General features: G+C 41.2%; 1 protein-coding gene across 1 annotated transcript in view; it reads right to left on the bottom strand.

Annotated features, from left to right (window-relative positions):
• Positions 1 to 21,939, bottom strand: part of xpo4 (exportin 4) — a 69,367-nt gene that overhangs the window by 26,706 nt on the left and 20,722 nt on the right. Inside the window, exons 7-8 of the mRNA XM_088083590.1 lie at positions 14,331 to 14,444; positions 51 to 208 (exon numbers count right to left, since the gene is read on the bottom strand). Of these exons, the coding sequence (XP_087939716.1) occupies positions 51 to 208; positions 14,331 to 14,444 (272 nt within the window). The remainder of the gene's footprint in view (positions 1 to 50; positions 209 to 14,330; positions 14,445 to 21,939) is intronic.

The raw sequence follows: 21,939 nt of genomic DNA, 5'->3' as shown, positions 1-21,939 counted from the left end.
GGCCATCGACAAACTGTAAGTTACGTTTTCCAGCACAGAGACTCACTGACCCGTTAATCATGCTGAGCAGGCCCTCCACCAGGTGGGCCAGGTAGGAGACCTGGGCGCTCTCGTCGGGGAAGATGGGCCCATGCATGGAGGCCAGCTGGGCCAGGCACTGCAGGGAGTCCTGGGCCATGTCCGAGTCCTCCCGAATCTTCCTGTGTACCTGCAAGATGAGAGGAGAAATATACGTTTTAGTCTCTGTTTTTTGAGGTATGGATAGAGATAAGCGTTATTGTCATTGTTTAAAAACACCGAAAGTCAGTTCTTTCTCTTCAGCAGCAGCACAAGAAAAAAACAAAGAAAAAAAGGCGAAAGACAGAAAAGGTTTAAGATTAATCTAATCAAGAAAATTATCAAATTTCTCAATCAACCAGCACCTGCTTTGGATTTCTGAACATTACTGGAAGTGCGTGCACTGGTGAAAGTGACAGAGTGCATGAGCACATGTGGAAAACTTCTGCATACTGTCACTTTTAACAATTTACTGAAAAAGCACAGATCATTTCGGTCTCCTCTTCTTGCCCTCCTGCAACATGAGAACAAGAAGAATTTCCATTTTTCCCTTTCTGATTAATAGAGGGAAAGCTACACTGAGCAAGTCATGCAGTCTGACTGAGAGTCTCAAACCCTCCCTGATTCTCATGACCACCTGCAGTGGTTTATAACTGTGTCTTCACATGGCTGACAAGCCCATACATATGTTCTATGAATGTATTTAAGTAATGTGCAATGCTTTAGAATGTCCTATTTATATTTACTAACTTATGGACCAAAGCATTTATTATTTATTCTGCCTGGTCCTCGTGAGAGTCAGTGTGCACGGGACCTCACGAGGTGCCAGTGTGCATCTTTTGCCCGTGTACTGATCTCTCTGACATACTACTGCTGATTGCTGCTCGTTTCTGTCTGTGAGTTTGTGTATGTTCTGGGTAGATTGTAAAACTGAACTGCCTTTCTGGGATAAATAAAGTTGTCTGAATCTGAAGGACTGCAAAGCATCTATCTGATATTCTCTCCCAGAGTGCTTCTTATATATTAAAAATAACAGCAGAATAAGCTTTCAGTAAAAGTCTGTAAATGCTAGTGCAGCAGAGATGGTGTGTTTCTAGATCAAGAAAAAAAATCAGAATAAGCTCAAAAAGCCTTTTGAGATGGTGACAGCTTTGCCCCAAGTGGTCTGAGAAAACAGGTCTGATGGCTCCACAGGGGGGTCAGAGGTCAGGATCACCTACAGAGCAGCGAACTATTAACAGCAACAACACTTACGGACACTTTACAATTAAGCCGTTTAAACGCGTCTCCTTTGCTCCTCCGTCTGTTTGTAACGTACCTGCTATTAAACTGTGTGGACCATTTAAAAAAAAAAAAAGTCAGTCTTTGTTGAATTATTTGTGGTACCTTTTGGACTCTAGGTCTCAGTTTTTATATTGTGTTTTGAATTTTGGATTTACTGTTAGAAATTTAATTTTGTGATTTCATTTAAATTTAAATGTGATTCTAAACATTTCAATTTAAATATTGAATTTCTGAGTAAATTATTTAATGCATATTTATAATTTTTGTCTCAACTTTAAACTTAATTTTTTTAGTTTTGTACATAAAATTCAAGTGCAGTTGCACCTCAAATGAACCAAAACTGAACCAAACTTTTTTCAGCAATATTGGACCGAAATAAGTGAAGTTATAGATAGTATTTTTCAGTGCTCACTCATGGTGCCTGAGCAATTATTACTTGGCAGGACAGCACAGCTACTCTCTTAGCAAACTGGTACATATCTTTTAAGAATTTTAAGAGTAGCAAATAACAAAACATGGCTGAAACCAGAGGTGCCAGAGTTAAACAAATGCAAGGACACAATTAACAAAATCTATACAATAGTGGTAATTAACCAAAGCATTAGGAAGAGAATAAACTACAAACTTTAGGATATTCACTAAGGGAAACATTTTCTTATTAATTATTTTTTTCAAGTTTGTGATATCAGAGGCAGGAAATTTCACTCTGCTAGATTCAACTTAATAAAAAGGATTTAAAATATGGTTAAATTAAATTACATAACATTTTCGTGGCAATCAAGACCTCAAAAATTCCAGTTTAACACTATTTAATGACTTTTAAAGGCTTACTATTATAAATTTGAATTTAAGACATTTTAAGCACCCGCAGACACCCTTGTTTAGGTGTATAACGTCTTATGACAGCTCACAACCACATTCAACAAAAGTTACAACGTAGGTTATCATCTGCAGCAGGTCAAGGTGTGTGCATGAAATTCAAGTATTTTTTAATTTATTTGAACTGAAATCTTTAGGACTTTTTAATCCCTTCAAATAACTGATCAAATTTTGTCTCAGGTTTAATCCCCTACATGGTGTGTGTGAAAGGAAATTGAATCTACAAGTCTTGATTAATGTTGATACTTTTATGCTTTTTGTCAGTTAAACTTAATCTAATTAAAATGATTTATGGTAATTAAGATCACAAAAATTTAAAATAAAAACTTTTTAAGGACTTTTAAGGCCTAATATTTATAAAACTGAATTTAAGACATTTTAAGACTCATCAAGGACCTGCAGACACCTGGTTTAGGTGTATGAAGTCTCCTGACAGCCCCCAGCTGCACTCAACAGAAGTTAGAACTTATCGTCTAAGGCAGGTATGAAAAACAGTCAAGGGATTTATACATAATATTCAAGGCTTTTCAATACCTTTGAGGGCTTTTATTTGATCTGAATTCGATGTTTAAGATTTCTAAATCCCTGCAGACGTCTGTTTATGTTAAGTCCCCATTCAAATCCCCTAAACAGTGTGTGTGACGGGAAATTCAATCTACAAATGTTCACTAATGTCGATACTTTCATGCTTTCTGTCAATGAAACTTTACCAAAACAAACAGCATGCACAACAACACCTTGAAACAGAAAAGTCGTCGACCGAAAACGAAAAGGTGAACCTGCCTCGTCCTCCTGTCACCACTTTCCAAAACAGTTCAGCTGATACCGGTCAGGATTAAATACTCACTGGCGTCACCCACCACCCAGTAAAGATGCGGCGAAGCGAAATGGCGAATTGATTTTTCAACACGTCCGTCTCCTCAGACACTCTGACCCCCCGGTCTCAAACAAACAATCTGTGAGCTCGTCTGAGCGCCGCAGACAGCCTCAATCAAACCCGGACTGGACGGCGTTCGGCTCCTGACGGAAAAAGACTCCCTCGATTCAGTCTCATCTCAGCTCCGAGCTCCTGCTCGGCTGTGGGATTTGGGGGTTTGTCCGTGCTGAGCTGTCACACTCCGACAAGAGAAGAGGCATTGTTGGTTTCAACTGTGCACACAGACGGACGTTACAATAAGGAAGCAGCAGCAGCAACAACACTGCGAGTCATCACAGCAACATGGGTTTCCTCCGACGTCTGGAGCTCTACTGCCTTCCTCCCCTGAGCTCTCCTCTCAGCTGGTCCGAGCTCTTTTCCTCTTCCTTCTTCTCCTCCCGTCTCTCGAACTGTCATCCTCTTAAATCCACAGTGAGTGCTCCTTCACCGGCTCCACACACTGAGCCAGCGCATGGCCCCATCGCAGAAGCAATCAAACTTTCAACCTCCCTCTCCTTGTTGCTTCTTCCTCTTCCTCCTCTCAAATCCTCTCCCCTTCTCACTCCCTCCCTCCCCAAAATTCTTTCTTGCTGCCTCTCCCCAACTCCTCCTCCCCTCTCCTCCCTCTCTGCTCTCCAGCTGGGGTGCCTGGTTGGTCGTAAGCCACGCTGCTGGGAAGAGATCTCAGATGCTAACGTAGCGTAGCCACTGTAGTCTTTGCTGCTGCTGCTGCCCTCTTCCAGAGCGTGAAGTCATCCTCTGGAAGAGCTCAGTGAGGGGAGGAGGAGGGGGAGGAGGAGGAGGAGGAGGAGGGGGGAGCCGGGTGAGTGAGCCACAGAGAGAGAGAGGGAAGGAGGGAGGGGTGGGAGAGGTAGTGCAAGGCCAAAGGATTGAACAGCGCGAGCTCTGAAAAAGCAGCTGCACCAGCGAATGATCCGTGCGATGCCAGTAATGTCAGTCGCCTTGAGTCTGACTATAGTTAGAGAGACACAGCATGTGTGTGTGTCAGTATGCGGGGAGTGGGATGGATGGAGGGAGAGAGAACAAGATACAACAATATGGAACATTTTGGGCATGCAGCTCAGATGACAGCAGATTTTGCACACTGATTAATCAATGGATTTAGTATCAGTAACGTGTTGGTGTTGTCATAGTTGCTAATTTGGTGCTTATTATGTTTGCTCTGACGAGGGACTGGACTTTTTTTTTCCGTTTAACAAATAAGCCATGTTCTTCTTACTTTTGTATATAATGTTGTAAATTGTTGCATCATACATATAGTATGTGCTACTTCTAATTATACAAACTGGTTTTATACATTTTATTGTAGCATGAAGCTCATAGTTTTATATTTTTACACACTTTACACTCTTAGCCCACTACACATTACATAATTTTAAACATTCACTTACTAGTGCGATTTTTTTCTTATAATTGCTGTATTTCTATTTTGTATTTTTACATACTTTGTGCTGGTACTTATTTCTACTCTCTTAATTCTATGCTTGACATCAGAGCGACTGTAATGATCCACAATTTCACCCCAGGGATCAATAAAATATTCCTGATTCTGACTCTCAAATGTTAAATGTTGTCTAAACCCCAAGTAGCCGTACACGAATGAAACCTAAATAAAACATTGTACAAGTGAAAATATTCTGATATTATCAGGAAGTGTAAAAAATCAAAAAATAAGTAAGAGATGATTTTGAAGCGGGGTAGAGGCAGTTTTATTTTGGCGTTACTGGGTGCTGCAGAGCTGTTACTGAAAGATACGGTGCCCATATACACAGTGGAAAAGCCTGAATTTATCCTCATTCTGAAAACTATCAACCCCAGGTTTGTGCAATCAAGACGCAAGTATTTTGATGAAGTTGCTCAGCCTCGTCTGTACAACTGTACGTGTGAAAAGATCGCTATAGAGCAGGAGGGGATGTCGTCTGACTCCACTACAACAGACCTACAGTCCAGTAATTTGAACACAACGAATAACATTATTTCTTAACATGAAACTAATGTTGAATGACGGTTGTATGATTCCAGAAATGATTTCAATACCCTCTGTTTCAACTGCAAAACAGTACAATATGCAGTACTGACCTGAAGCCCCCTACATTTTTCAGTTTGCCTTTGTTAATTTCTATTGCTTAAATCAAAGCAAAACTTATTTTGTGTCAATTTTTTCATTTATAGTTTGTTTTTAAGAGTGAAAAAAAAAATTAAAATCGTAAATCGCGGTTGGTATGAAAAAAACTGGAGATTTTATTTTTAGGCCATATCATCCAGCCCTACTGCTCGCTGCTACGGACCATCTTATGAGGAGGAGAGCACGCAGCAGCTCCGGACACGGATACCCTGTCAGCGGTTGCAGAATGCAGCCAGACAGCCCTGACTTCCTGTCATATCAGCGAGCTTTCCAGTAGCCCCCCGTGACACCTGACGCTGACGAGTCGGCTGGCCAAATTCAAGCATGCATCTAGTGCTAAATCACCTAGCAACAGGGACCTAGCTAACGCTACAGCCCAGGAGGATGCCAGTTATGTTTGCACACCGCCCTATCAAGAGCACAAGTCTCTCGTCCATGAGTAGATGCACGCTTCCTTCTGCACAGTGATATGGTTGGTGGATGTTGTTAAGTAGAAACTGCTCACAACAAGGTCTGTGGGTTATCTTGAGTAATCGGGTCATGATTTCTGGAGAGAGACATTACCGTTGAGTCTTTGAATGTGTTTTCTTCATTTTTTTGCATCTCTACAGGCGATATCTCCAACACTGGCAACTTACACCAAAACTATATAGAATGACAAATAACACTGCTGTTAAGAGGAAAAAATGTGTCACAGACAAATTTCTTATTTTGGGGTGAGCTGACCCTTTAAACTTCAATTCAAAGCTGCAGAGTTTTCACTCTCTCAGCCAAACAAAAAATATCTGATTACAGATGAAATGATCATTTGAGTTTGGTTATCTACAACTGTAATTACTTAGAAATGTTGAACGCTAAACCTCAATACATTTGATAAGGGATTTGAAGAGATAAGGATTTGAAAAAAAGATCTGATATCGGATTCAGATTCATTAAAATTCTGTTAAACCTCAACGCAGTCACATTTTGGTCTCTGCCAAAGAAGTATTGGGGCTCGATACCGAGCCATATCAAGGAGAAAGAACATAATTGGGCAGAAAAGAAAGGGCAATAAGTAATGAGGAAAAGAGCCGAAGCGAAGAGAAAGAAAATGAGCTATAATGAGAGAAAACTGAAGGACGGAGAAAGGCAGGTAGACAATGAGGTGAGGGTGAAGGAAAGAGGATGAAGAGAGAGCGAGGCAAAGAGGAGGAGGAGGAGGAGGAGGAGGAGGAGGAGAGGGAAAGAGAGGAGAGGGGAGAATGAGGAATGATATTTATAGAAGGAGACAAAGCCCGGTGTCTGTTACCTCGGGGGGCTCAGAGGCTCATCTTTCTGTTTTTTCAAATCAACACTGTGCTTCCAACTTATTGTCTTTCGCTCGCTCTTTTCCACCATCACCCTCTCTCCCTCTCTCAGATTGGGTTACTGTCTGCCTGCAGGCCAAGTCAGAGGAGAATCAGCCTCTGCTGCAGCCTCATCAGTCGCTGCACTCCACACTGATTGTGTTTACTGGCTAAACACGAAATGCTTTACTCTGTGTGCTCTCGTACTTCTATCTTTGTGAGGACACTGCATGACGTATGATACAGTGCATCTTCTGGAAATTAAGTTGAGAAACTATTTATAGGTTTAAAAAAATAATAATTTTAGTGCCTGTTTTGACTAATCTATTGAATGAAATACTGGAAAATTATTGTATCACGTTTATGCAACAATGCTTCTAAAAAGCACCAAAAAAGTTTATGAATTATAGTTCTTTAGTCCCTCTGTGGTTTTACTGGAGCTGACATTAAGCTGTGTTTCCACTAAGCAGGTCGATCAGTTCAGTACACATTTCTTTTATTTCCATTGTGAGAAGCTGAAACACACCTTTAATTGCAATATGACAACTTTGACCACTTCATCTGTTTATATTGTCTCTCTTGGATGACATACACTTAGAAATAATGAGTAGATATTCAAGCGTTTAAAAAATGTATATTAATTGTGACCGGATTATGTGAACTGAATTTATTTTAATTATCTCCTGGAGAAAAAAAAAGCCCTTGGAGGTCGTTTCTGTGCATCCTAGCAGCACTAAACCCCTACTCTTGCCTATCAGGGAGTCAATACACAAACCTGCTATTTTTGAAATAACCCATTAAGAGAGACCACTCCACTCCAGGCTGCTCTTTTTGATTCTGAAAATGTCGGCCTGCAGCCCCGTTCTGTGGACAATAAACAGGGATTGGATTTCATTCTGTATCACAGCACTTGATGACAACAACAACGGCCACATGTAAGAGCACTGTCTGTGGTGGAGACGCTAAGCAGATCTAGGTAAATGTTTTTAGGGGTTACTTTTGGTTCTAAAAGTACTATACCAAAAGCTTTTGATGGAAACGCAGCTTTAGAGTAGAATACAAAACTCAATACTTTAAATGGTACAGAGCAAATTACATTAATATCACCAAGTACTGTTTCACATTGAATTAAGCAGGGCCAGAATTTGGTACCCAAGAGCACATCTGGGTGAGAATGCTCAGTTTAGAGAGGAGGCGGTACAACAAAGCGCCTCAAAATCTGGAGGCTGGCCATGGAGCTCCATGTCCACTTCATCAACTTTCCACTGAGCCAAAAGAAAGTCTGCTTTCACTCATCTATGCAACAGCTTCTCCTCTAAATCGTCCCTCTCTAGATTTGAGTACAAAAAGGAAAAGGATCGAATGCAGCTGTCGTTTGTCTGGAGAAGTTTTGACCAATTAACAGTCCTAGAAGCTACAGCATCACCACTTCATGCACAACTATAACTACAGCTTTAGGCGCGTAGTTATGATTGTTAAGGTCGTACAAACGTGTGTCTGTGTGCACTGAAGTGTCTGTTCATGTCAGTAAGTCTGAAGATGTGCATCTGCAGAAATAAAAAAGCAATTCTGCATAAAAAACAATGTATTTTTGTGTCTGTGTTTGAATAAGAACATTTATGGTATTTAAAGGTGGATGTGCATGACCGTTGTTAGTGTGGTGGTGTTATTGTAGTGTGTGTGTTTCAATTCAATGCGATGAAATAAACCAGATGCATCCGAAAGTCTTGGACGTGTGTGTGTTTACATGTGGGTACATAATCACAATTTGATGCCGCTCTCTAATCACTCAGATCCAAACAGAAACTTAAAACTCAGAAACACAAAACAGAGAAAAACACACAGCTGAGGCCAAAATTACAGACGCTTCACCCTGCGTGTGCACTCTCCTTTTCTTATTTTTCTTTTTTTGTTGTAGGAGTCAAAGTGTGCACTGTGGTCACGAGGTGTTAAATCAAAAAAAGTGGAGCGTGTTTATTTTGAAGGAGGCCAACAATCACCGGGGTCTTCTTCCTTTTCAATCTGCCATGGCCAATTTATCCCCAAACCTCTCTCACGCTCCTGCAAATTGCATCCACGTTTCACTCTCTGTCCAAATTGTCTTTCTCTGTGCCATTTCTTTTCTTTGTCTCCCCTGTAAAAATGATAAACCCCTTTCTATTCCTTCACCTCTTCCTTCATTTTCTCCTTGCTTTCTCTCACCGCTACCCTCGTTCTTTTCTTATTTTCTCAACTCTGTCATTCATCCACCTTCAATCACTCCATCTCTGAATCTCAGAGTCGCAGCTGTCACCGGCTGAAGTGGAAAAGAGATGAATCCTTTTCCACAAAAACCTCAGGACACAGAATGACACTTTAAGCATCAGATTAAACATGTCATCAGCAGCAAAATGTCTGTGACAAACTGGATAATTATTGAGCTGATTTTTAAAATATATGCTTGGAGAACCTGACCTCAGGCCTCGTGGGGACCAGTAACCATCAATAATGGCTCTGGAGTTATCTCATCGGTTTTGGACTGACCTGAGCCCTCCTTGTGATGTCAATCATGTCTGATATACAAAAACTAAAATGTTTGGATAATTATAGGATCCTAAACTTTTGTTCCAAAGGGCTGGTGTAAAATCTTTGCCCAGTGTAGCATGTTTTTTTTGTTATCCTGCTGAGTACAGGAAGGCTCTAGTTTATTGCAACTTGGTTTTATCACCTCCACCAATGAGGTTGTGTTTTAAGTTGGTTTGTCAGCAGAATAACAGGAAAAACTACTGTGCCAGATTTCTGTATCCTTATCACCGCGCGGATACACAAATCAGTGTTTCCCACACATTCACTTACAATCTTCACGTGTTCATAGTAACACACTCCGGGAGCACAGCGTATACTGTTGGCACAGATGAAGCAGCAGAACATCAGCTGCAGTGACAGTGAAATTTAACCACTCGGTACGCTTCGTCAAAAAATCTGCATCCTCTGACCTCGCGCTTCTGTCTCCACTAAAGCGCTTTTTTTCTGGGGTCAGTGTATCTTCTAAATGCTTTGCAATGGGAGCAAAACATATTTAAACTGTGCTACAAACTGTCATTAGTGTGAATTTTGCTCTGAGCACTACCACTGTGGCAGATATTTTCAGAGCAGTCAAAGCGAACAATGTTTAACTTTGAATAAAAACACTGTGCTCATCTGTCTCATTGACTGTCACTTCAGCCGTTCAATCACAGCGGAGGAAGGACAAATGTTGTGAGGAAAAACCATTACATCTGACATGAGCAAGTACTGAACAACAAAAACAACAATGGAGGACAAATATGTTACTATACTGTGCATATATTATGTTTCTTCTCATGAACCTACACAGAGCAGCGAGTCCTTCCTTTCTCCCTGCACGCTTCAGCCTTCCTCTTATCCAAAGCAAGGTGTCTACCTTGTGCTGACATTACTTCCACAGATATTCTGTATCATAGCAACCAGACGCAGCAAAAGCTTCTCAGCTGAACAAACGCTGCGCCGCCAAAGCACTCTCAAACGCTTCCAGCTGGGCGTTTCCTGAGGAGTGCCTGGCATTTTTAGCTGGGAAAAAATACTTTGGGGGGACAGGGCCCCGTACAGTCAAGATAGCTGCGAAGAAAACAAATACGGAGATATATTCATCTCATATCATGCCTAACTTAAGTGGATCACAACCAATTTCTGGTATGAAATTATCCTGTAGTCGTTCAGGTTCAAATGAGTCCAAACTCTTGCATGGATGTCAGTTTTTGAGCCATGATGAGGGCTAAAATGTAGCCTGCAACAGACAGTAAGCCTTGTTTCTTGCCAAGACAATTTATAGAAAACTTGCAGCCCCAACCAGCTGCAGTCAGCAGTCAATGACGATTTAAAGCACCCAGCCACAGGAGATCCTTGAGCATAGAGTCTTAAATGTGCGCACAAAATATTAGGCTGATTGGTCCAGTAGTCTGCCATATTAGCTGCGGACACCAACAAACACTACCAAAAATGTGATAATGAACCCGAATAATAGGAGTGAAAAAATAAGCGTGATGAGATGAGCAGGCTGCTTTATGCTCACAGCCCTGATCAGTGACGGAGCCCTGGAGCCAGTTAATGGGAGACTGACAGACACCCACCCACAGAGGGACCAAGACTCACAGCCTGAGCCCCTCAACAGGCTGACGTGTGTGTGTGTCTGTGTGATGGGTGGGTTACTGCGGTTGTTAACAGGGGCCCCTAATCCTGGGGCCGGGCTCTAATCCTGCCACCGGTCTGTTGTGGACTGTGACCCTGATGGCGCGTGTCTCTGAGTACCCCCTCCTCAGACACACACACACTTACCCTGTCCAGCCTGTTACCCCTCACAGCTGAGGAGACACAGCAGCTGAGACAGCAGAGGACCCCATTAAATTGAGTAAACACACACACACACACACACACACACACACACAACATGGAAACACACAGGCACAACACAGATCCATGCAGAGCGTACACAAACACACACGCTACAGACTCAAATTGACACAATCCCACAGAGACAGATATGTGGCCAACACACACAAAAATGCACACAACACTACCAGGAGGATGCTGTAACACACACACACACACACACATGCACGCACACACACATGGAGACAGCTGACAGAGCCACAGCAGCCTTACAACAACAAACAGTTGAGCTACTAGAAATACCAGAGCGAGAGATGAGACCGGAGGCCTGAAAACTGAAACCAACACAAAACACATCCTGCAGATTCCAGCAGCAAAGAGAACCCACCGAAAAATGGCAAACATTTTTATTCATGCCAAACTGCTGCGGCCGGCCAATCAAATCCTTGATTAGGCCTGTTCGTGCTCTTTGCAACAAACCTCTGATTACAGTCGCTGCTTAAGAAGCCAATTACAGTTATTTGTGATTGCTTTGTGAATTAAGTTGCAACAATCAAACCAAAAACTTTTCAGGACTGTCAGTGAGCGCTGATTATCGGGCGTCGTGATGGAACAAACTACAAACAAGCATCTGCAGACAACAAAACACAACTAATGTTGGAAAAAATGTTTGTTTTTTACATTCAAAAGAATGCTTAATCAAAACAGAAACTCATTCACATGTGGTAACAAATACATGATTATTTTCACTTTGAACAGCTGCACCATGGTAATAACTATAACCAAAGAAGAAATGTCCTAAAACTTTCAACAGGGTTGACCAATCAGCAAAAAACAAAACACAATTTTAAACAGAAATAATGTAAAGACACCTGAGGATTCACAACAATCATTCTCACCTTCCTAGAAACGTCCCGAAATCCAATAAAAGTCCTAAAATTCTAGAAATGTCCCACAATCCTAGAAACACCCTGAAATCTTAGAAACGTCCTAAAATCCTTGAAATGGTCTAAATTCCAAGAACTGTCCAAAAATCTTAGAAACATCCAAAAAGCCCCGAAATGTCCTTGAATCCTAGATATGGCCGAAAGTCCAAGAAATGTCCTAAAATCCTAGAAACATTCTTAAATGAGAGAAACTTCCTTAAATTAAAAGAGTCCTTGGACATTTCTATGATTTAAGCATGTTTTTGGACCTAATGTATACTAAAAGTTAAAAAAAACATTCCAGTCACTTTATTATTTATGTTGAATTAGAAAATGGTTGGGTGGCCACTTGGCACTGTATCTGGGCCAGATTTGGTCCGCAGACCGTAAATTGAGTATCACTGCTCTGGATCAATCTCAGACCCATCAGCTGGACCTCGTGACGATAAATCATCCAAGGGCGAGGATCAGTAATTCGGGCTGATGCAGTGTAGCTTGAAGATGTGTGAGCCAAGACTTCTTCTTCTTCCTCATTTCAGCTAATCTCTACTAACACATATCTGCATAGAAATGTAAATACATTTTAAAAAAGCTAATATAAAGCTAGCTCGTCGTCAGAGATTAAATTTAGGTCATAAATTTATCGTCATTCAAACGTGAGTGGTCAACACAACTCGGACTACCAATGGAAACTAAAAAATCTTGTCCCATCACCTACAGATTCTCCATTTAGCCCACACAGTTAAGTGAGAGGACCAGTATGATTGTCCACAGTTGACAGACAGAGTTAGTGAAGCAGTGACATGGTGTAGCTGCAGAGGTTGTGGTAGTGAAGCAGGTGGCAGCAGGTAGAGGCTAAAGAAACGGGGGCAGTATTTGACAGCGGGTCAGCAGACAGGCTGAGCAGTGGAGCAGTATTTGGCGATGGGCAGCCTGGAGGTTTGAATGGATGCTGAAATGGAAGAGGAGCTGACCAGTTTGTTCCACACTTCTCTTCCACACCGTTTGCTTTAGCCAGCGTGGGCCGCCTCTTAAAACACACAAGTCACTGCACAAAAATACACATTTACTTCACGGGGCGGTCCTCTGGACGGTTACACAATAACACGACCCCACTGCAAAGCACCCATAAATCTACCTAATGGTGCGTCCGAAAAAAAACCACGAAAGCAGTAAAAACTTCACATGCGCCAAACAGACGAGGTCAAGTTAGATTTCTTTGCCCAACATGAAAAGGCAAACTGTCTCGCTTTGTTTATCATAAATAAACCACCATGTAGAGGTCAGGGGAAAAACTGAAGAAGAAGAAAGGGTAAAAAAGAGAGGCACAAGAGCTTCAGTGGAAATGTGTGAGACAGAGAGCGCTCAACTTTGGATGAAAACCTGAACAGAGACCTCCCAGACAGACCGATATGGATGGATGGAAAACAGACAGATGCAGATTCATTGACATAATAAAGTACATCAGAGAGCGAGACATCTGCAGGTTAATATTTCATTACGCAGTACACCAGGGATACACAGCTTCCTTTGCTTCTGGGCCACTTTTACAAAATGACAGGAGGCCAGGGGCCAGTCAGCGCAGCCCTATACATGTTTCTAGGATTTTAGGACGTTTGTATGATTTTCAAGACGTTTCTAGGATTTCAAGACATCTCTCGGACTTTAGGACATATCTCTAGCATTTTAGGATATTTCAAGGATTTCAAAAGTGTTTCTAGGACTTTTGGCTGTTTCTAGAATTTTAGGACGTGTACAGGATTTTAGGACGTTTATAGGATTTCAGGACACATCTAGGATATTTCCAGGACTTTAGGATATATCTAGAATTTTATGATGTTTCTAGGATTTTTGTCTGTGAGTAGAATTTTAGGACATTTCTAGAATTCAGTACATTTCTAGGATTTAAGGATGTTTCTAGGATTTAAGGATGTTTCCAGGATTTTTGGACACCTCTAGGACTTTTGGATATTAGAGGTTTAGCTAGGGCCTCTGTCGGGGGGTATGGGGGATCCTCCACCGGCACTTTTTTCGATTAAAAAAAGGTCCATTTTGATGCTGTTTTCTGCACTCTAGCAACTTATGTATTCTAAAAGTACAAAAACTATTCCCAGTGTGAATCCCTTTAGTTTGTAAATTAGTAAATAGTTAAGGGGCTATACGGCACCCTATCTGGGGCCAGATTTGGGATTTGGCGCATGAATTGAGTATCACTGCCATAAGCAAATAAAGACAAGATTTTAACACTAACATGACCAGTACAGTTTCAAACTAAGCTTCAAACCTCAAAACTGCACACGTCAGCAAGTTTTAAGAATTTTAAAAAGGTGCAAACTAATTAATTTAAACTTTTCATAACCTGCAGATTCTCTAAAGCAGATAAAGACATCAGTGATGGACGTGGTACTCACTGTGAAGAAGAGGTCCATGACGCGTGTGTCCAGCAGCGCTTCCCTCCAGGACTCTGTAGGCTTGAGCGTGACGTTCTGCGTGGCCTCGAACATGGCGATGTAGTGGCGCCCCAGTGACCCGCCGCCAGTTAAGGCCAACAACAGCATGAAGAAGAGGAGGAGGAAGAGGGAGAAGGAGGAGCACGCAAACAAAAAAAAAAACAAAAAACAACCCACCAGATTGTGTCACTAACCTCTCAATGAGTATTTCTGTCTTTGGTTCAGCTGGTGGCAGAAACTTGTTAAGTCACTTGTTACTCTCCCTCTCATTAATCCTGTCAATCTTCAGCCCACAATATTTCTCACCCTCCCCTCTTTGTTTTCTTCTCTTTCTCCCTCGTCAGCTCTTCCTCAGCCACAAAGAAACTTCTCTCTCACCCTCTTGTCCTCACCTCCTTTCCCTTGCTCCGCTCTTTACCCTCTGACTCGCCCTCTTCCCTTCTTGTCCTCTTCTTCACCTCTCCTTCCTACCAGCACTCCCCTTCCTTGTGCACACTCAGATTTCTCTTCTCTGCTTCCTCACAAGATCTTAAACACACAAGACACACTCTCACCACAGCCAATCCAGACAGCGTGCATTGCTCTGCCTCTTTGTCCACTCCTCTGCAAGACGTCCTCGAGACGCCTTACTGCCCTGAAACACTCCCTCTGCTTCCTCAGCCAATCACTTTGGCTCTCGTCCTGACTGCTTTTCAAGACCGAAGCAAGACTGTCTCTCTGCTGCTGTAAATCTCAAAAACTTCTCACACACTTTCCTCTTAATCCTTACAAGACGCTGTCAAACCTTGTCTTCACAACACACTTTCCTCTGATTTAAAACTTTGTCTAAACCAACAACACAATCACACTGTTCTGAAAACAATTCTCTGCCTCCACACCCCAACAACACACAGTCTCCTTATTTAAAGACTTTCTCTACACCCACAACAAGTTTCTTCACAAACCCACAACACACACTTTCTCCCCACGCAGCCGCAACACTTCCTGTCCCTATTCAAGTCACCTAAACACACCCACAACATGCTTTTTCCTTAGCTCATCAAGAACAACCCTCTCTTTTATACTCCTTCCACTCTCCCCAGCGAAACTTTTCTCACTCGTCACCCTCACAACACACACACTTTTCTCTTCTTTACAATCCCACTCTCTCACACACAAATCAAAATTTCAACGCCTCTCTTAACCACTCTCAAAACCCTCAACATTTTTTTCTCCTTGTCCTCACAGTGCATACAATGTCCAGATGAAGGCTTTATGCCGGAACAAGTCAGCAGATTTTTCAGCCCGTTGACCGCAAATAAATGTATCAATGAGATTAAAAAATGAGGTGGTTCTCTGACAGTTTTTGTCCTCTGATCACCTTTTTTCTAATTTTGTTTGGGGGGAAATACAAACAATCTCTCTTCACTCTTACTTCACAGAAGAACGCACAATCAAAACTTTTCTATCTCTTCAATATTCATTCACCAGGATGAGATGGATGCAAGGTCCCAGTAACCTTGACCTTTGACCAAATGAAATCTGATTGGTTCATTGTTGCTCAAGTGAATGTTTTGCTTAATTTGGAAAAGTTCCTCAAGGCATTCTTGAGATATCGCAGTCACAACAATAAAACAAACAAGGTCACATAGACTTTCACATTTGACCTTTGACCACCAAGTTCTTATCACTTTATCCTCAACTCAAAGTGAACATTTGTGCCAAATTTATAGAAAGTCCTTTGAGGTGTTCTTGTTTTATGGCATACATGAGAATGAGACAAATGCAATGTCATGGTGCACTTGAGCTTTGACAACCAAAGTCTAATCAGTTCATCATTGTGTCCTAGTAAACATTTGTGCCAAATTGGAAAATTCCTTCAAGGTGCTCTTGAGATATCGTTTTCGCAAGAATGAGGCAGATTCAAGGTCATGGCGACCTTGACCTTGGACCTTTGACAACCAAAAACTCATTGAGTCCAAGTGGTAATTTATGCCAAATATGCAGAAATTTCTTCAAGGTTTTCTTGAGATATTGCATTCATGAGAACGGGACGGATATACGGGCGAGGCTGTCACCAGCATGGAGGCATAAAAATCAAACCGACATCCAATCAGAGCTGTGAAGTCTCTCACACAGCTGTCAATCACTCCTGGTGAACTGTGATCAAACTGTCAAATGTTATCAGAAACATAATTTAGTGTACTGTTGAGCTGTAAAATGAGAAAGTTTGTGAGAGCCATGTTGGAAACAGTCACAGAAAACAAAGCACTGTCCACCCTCCTACAGGTATATTTTACTCCAAATATTAATTATGTCAGCATAGGTGCTCTGCAGACACAAAGCGGCAGAGTTTCCCAATAGAGGGAGGGGATGACCACTTCAGTTAATTTAGTTAATTTGTTCCAACTACAACAGTCTACTTTCAGACCAGGTAAAATGAAACTAAAGTGTGCTTGGGCGCTCCGAGTGAGGACTGAACGCTCAAGACTGCCCATGTCAACAGCTGGGATTCAGGACTCTACATGTTAAATCACAGTGTCATAACATTGTTTTTTTGCCAGACTTGCTTGAAATTATTAAAACATATCAGATTCAAATTCAAACATACCTCCAGCTAGCCAGTATAGAGGGAGAGACGGAGACGAGGAAATAAATGAAGAACTGTATGTGATGGTAAACGAAACGCCACTCACTGACGCTAACTAGAGATGCGCTTATGTCAGCAGTTGCAGAAAATAAATTTGCTGTTATGCAACATCACATAGAAGGCATGAAAGATTACTGTAACATTTTTTTTTTTTTTTTTTTTTTACACACAACAAAATTCCATGACTTTTCCAAAACTGTCAAGGGTTTGGCTATTTCCTTCACTTTCTAGGCCTTGAAAATGACATTGGAATTCCACGACTTTCCAGGGTTTTCAGTTACTGTTTGAACTTTTTATTTTATTTGGTATATTTGAAAACTGTAATCTCCAATAAAAAACACAATAAAGTTCTGTGGGTTTTAACAATTGACTAGTGGAGCTTTAGGGGTTTCACAAATTTCATGTATTGTTTTACATTTCCCGGATTTTGGATAGAGTACCTTTACAGCTCTACTAAGACCACCAGTAATTTATTCGTCTTTGTGCAGGTTTTGTTCCAATATTTTACACTCTGCAAATGTTTTTTCTTCATGCTTGCTCATAAAAAATGAATCAATCTTGCAATGAAAAAATAAATCAGATTTTTTAAAAATTACACTTTTTTTTCTCCGTCTTCCATCACCCACACAAAACACATAAAAACGCACACAGACCGTATTACTGCCCCGCGGCTCGGTGACAGCAGATGGGGGAAACTTCCAGAGGAATGTTTGATCAAAGCCAAAGAGCGGCGAGAGGCCGGCGAGGTCAAGCATTCCTCCGACACCAGCCCGCAGTCACTCCCCGCGCACACACCCCACCACAACACACCACACCACGCTTTTCGGCACAAAAGTTGGCACCTGTCTTAGGGTCTGTGGGATTGTGTGTGTGTGTGTGTGTGTGTGTGTGTGTGTGTGTGTGTGTGTGTGTGTGTGTGTGTGTCCCCAATGCTTGGCTTTCAGGCCTTGTTAAAAATAGTCGTGGTGAGGCAGAAGACCTCTATCTGAACCTTTATGAAGCGAGAAGGAATGAGAACTAGTAGTATTACTACTTCTACTAAAACTACTGCAGCTTCTACCACAAGTCGAAGAGTTCAGAGTAAGCAAGTAGAGTGCTTCAATATGTGTAGCTTCATGTTCATTTGTTTTATACCAGCTCTTAGTTCTTTATAGACATGGCCTGCAACTTTCATGTCCGTCTTGATGCCGTTTAAGATTAAATAAATCTTCACCGAACTGGCTTTTTACCCTGCAAATCCCGTAGATAGAAGACAGACAAAAACATAACATGATGACACTTTTTCCTACTACAAGTGGAACTGACCAACTCCTGTGGCCTGCAGACGGGAGGCCGTCTCCGCAGGGAGGGACCACCTCAGTGACAGAAGTTGTACAAACCCTCCTAAAAGATCATATGACTGAGACAAAACTCACAAGAGACCTCAGGAATGATAACTACACAGCTACTTTTTACACAGCCAGACAGAGACGTAAAATGGGTCTGACAGGTTGTGACAGAAAAAAAAAAGCAGAAACCCTCGTGACTAGGTGGGAAACAGGATGCCTAAAGAGACCAGAATATGAGACCAATTTCATTACTCAAAATACTTACTATACTACAAGTGCACTAAGAATATGTCATTTTAGACTCCAAAACATCGCTTGAAAACAAATGAAAGTAGAATAAAAAAAACTTGTAAGCCACCTCCTGAGAGGAACAATCAAGCAGTTTCGATAGAGCACAGTTAAAATGTTTATTACAACTTTAAAGCAGCTCCTGTAAATGGAAGGTTTGGGGGAAAAGGTGCATAGAAGTCCAAAACCTGAAAAACTCAAATATACAGTTACTTTTGCAATTTTAGTCCTCAAATGCCCCTGCACAGTTTCTATCTTTTATTCTATTTATATATTAGTTTTTTTATACCTCTTACTATTTATTTGTTTTACTTTCTCTACTCATCTGTACAATTTCTGTCTTTGTGCTTCTGCAGCTGATTTCCCCTGCTGAGGATCAATAAAGGTTCATCTCATCTTATCTTGAAAGGCTGGAACAACCAGAAAATGACAAGATTTTTACGAGTAATTTACTGATGCATGAAAGACACACTGAAGACTTGTAGGTGATAATAAGACTTTTTCCTTCTATTTCTCTGATGCTCATCTTGTGAGTTTGCTGGGATTAAAAGAATATGTGCAACAGCATTAACGTGACAAAGAATCCTGACTTCAGGTCTGACTCATTAAATCACAACATTTAGGTACTTAAACAATTCACATGGAACTGTGCAAGTTTAAGAATTAAGCGCTTACCAGATTAAAAGACAGAATAAAAATTTAATATCAGAAACCCATGTAATCCCGCCACCTCTTCACACTTACACTTATTTACAGTTCTTTACAGTATACATAAATCTGAAGATTTATGTTTTTGTTACTTAAGTTTATGTGCTTTTAAAAGCTTTTAAGTGTTGAAACTCTGTTGCTGCTATTCTTTGCCAGGTCTCCCTTGTGAAGACACATTTGAGCTCAGTGGAGCTAACCTGGATAAATAAAGGCTAAATACAACTTAAAAAGTAAAATGATAAAGAACATGAGAGCACAAATATCGAGCAGCACTGAGACTATACATAAACAGCAAGAGGTGCCAGGGCAAAATAACAAAAGCAAGTTCAAAAAGTAAAATGTGGATGACAGAAATAAGCTCATATACAGCAGGTTACATTTCTGTCAGGGAAAATACCAAATATATAAACAGGATGCAAATTTAAAAGATTATTTCATAAAAAGAATACAGAATGTCAGTAAAAGAACAACCTCCTAAATTTAAAACAGATAAAAGAGCAAAATACATGAAAACATATTTTAAAAAAGCTCTAAAATTTGGAGGAAAAATCCAACTTGCTGAGTTGTGAAATGAATTTACAACTTCAAGCATGCTTTCCACTCTGCTGAAAAAAGATGGACAGTCTGTGTGTGTGTGTGTGTGTGTGTGTGTGTGTGTGTGTGTGTGTGGATGTGTAGAAGTGTACATGCCTCCAGGATGAGTAATGTGCGCGGAGTGACTAGGACATGTGGCTGTGGGTTTGGTGGGTTTTTAAAAGACATCACCTGCTACTATCTCAACCCTTCCAGCAGGCTCAAGAATAACTAATGTGACACGTCAATTTTCCACTGGAAAGATAAGACGGACTGACAGATAAACAGACACACATTTGACTGACCTGATACACAGCCAATGAAACCACAAGAGTTTAAATCAAACACCCGTGAAGAGATTCATGCATGTTTAGTTCCCACACGTGGTTGCCAAATCTGCAGGCACACAGACACATAAACACACACTGTAATACCTTAATTAACGCCAGCCACCAGTCAAACGCCAATAAAACGGCTGCTGGTAGTTACTGCCAGTTACTTTGGCAGAGAAACATCCAGCAATTCAACTTTAATTTCCTGCCTTGATTCTATTTATTCTGACTTGACCAAAGCAAGCTGCTCCACGTCTTCAGTGACAGACACTCGGACTTTTGGTATTTATGGTTTTGCATGTGAACCTTAGCCCAGGTAGTGTGCGTCAATGCGCAGCTCTCCACTTCAAAGCATGACGGAGCATAGTTGCAATAAAAAGCCATCATTCTTTCCTTCACGGGCTGTAATTCAGCGTGCGCTGTGATGCATAAACTAACCACATGACTACAAAACAGCAAATGTGGGCTGAGCTCTGTCTGAATGTACAAGAGAGGCTGAGTGATGCCGACCACGAAAACAAACAAAATATGTCAACACCAAAATTTCAATCTTGTCATTTTCTGACTTAATACCACAAGTAAACCAATATGTAGTAGCTATAAATTTAATTCTAACAAAACTGTTTTACTTCATCACAAACTCTTTATAAACAAGAGTGTGGAGTCGTCGCAGCTCTGTGAGACTGTGCGTGGGCACAGTGGTGATTTGAGCTGAAAACAAATGTCAGCATGCTAAACTTGCTCATAATGACAGCACTAATAGCAGGTTAAAATGTTTACCATGTTCTCAATCTTAGTTCAGCATGTTAACAGGATAACATTTGCCGATTAGCACGAAACACTAAGAACAGTACAAATTCGAGTTTTGACCTGCTAAAGGTGCTAGATGGAAATTAAGAGGATCACTAAAACTGAGACAAATGATCCCAAGGGGGGCATGAATGTCTGATAAGTTTTGTGCCAATCCATTAAGTAAATATTAAGATATTTACTGGATAAATGCAACTTTTGAAGCAGTGATTGCGTTGGAGAAAAGTTAAGGGATCGTCCCCTGGTCACCACGGATATCTGCACCAAGTTTCATGGAAATCCATAACAACGATTGCAAAGGCTGGACCCAAACATTGACCCAAACACAGTATTCCTTAATTGGGTACGTATTCAGTTTTTAATTTAGGGATCTGGATATTCCTTTTTTTTTTGTAGAGGATGAATGCCAATTCAGTGATCCTGCTGCTGCGCCCGACACACACACACACACACACACACACACACACACACACACACACACACACACACACACACACACACACACACACACACACACACACACACACACACACACACACACACACACACACACACAGAGAAATGGTCATTTTACAGTTATTAACGGTTTATTGACTGAGTCGAGCCATTTCTGTGTCGGTGTGAGCAGCACAAACACGTGAGCCCCCCCGCAGCTCACCACAAGTGGAGCTCTGTCCTGCAGCACAGAGCAGGTGAATTTCAATATCTTCCACAATGAGGACACTTATTATTTCAGACGCACAACGAAATTTAACAGACTAATTTAGAACAGATTTTTGTATTGCGTAACTGTCTGAGTTTTTTTTTTAACTTTACAAACTATAAAGTGTTACAACTGCTAACAAGCTGCTGGAGGCACACCGGGCTCTCTCTCACCTAACACTGAAGCTCCATGGCGCGCA

The sequence above is a fragment of the Plectropomus leopardus genome, chromosome 10 (assembly GCF_026936395.1).
Source record: "Plectropomus leopardus strain MGB_pleo_1.0 chromosome 10, ASM2693639v1, whole genome shotgun sequence".
Classification (NCBI taxonomy): Eukaryota; Metazoa; Chordata; class Actinopteri; order Perciformes; family Serranidae; genus Plectropomus; species Plectropomus leopardus.
The sequence above is the reverse complement of the archived record's forward strand: the minus strand, read 5'-3'. Positions and strand labels throughout refer to the sequence as shown.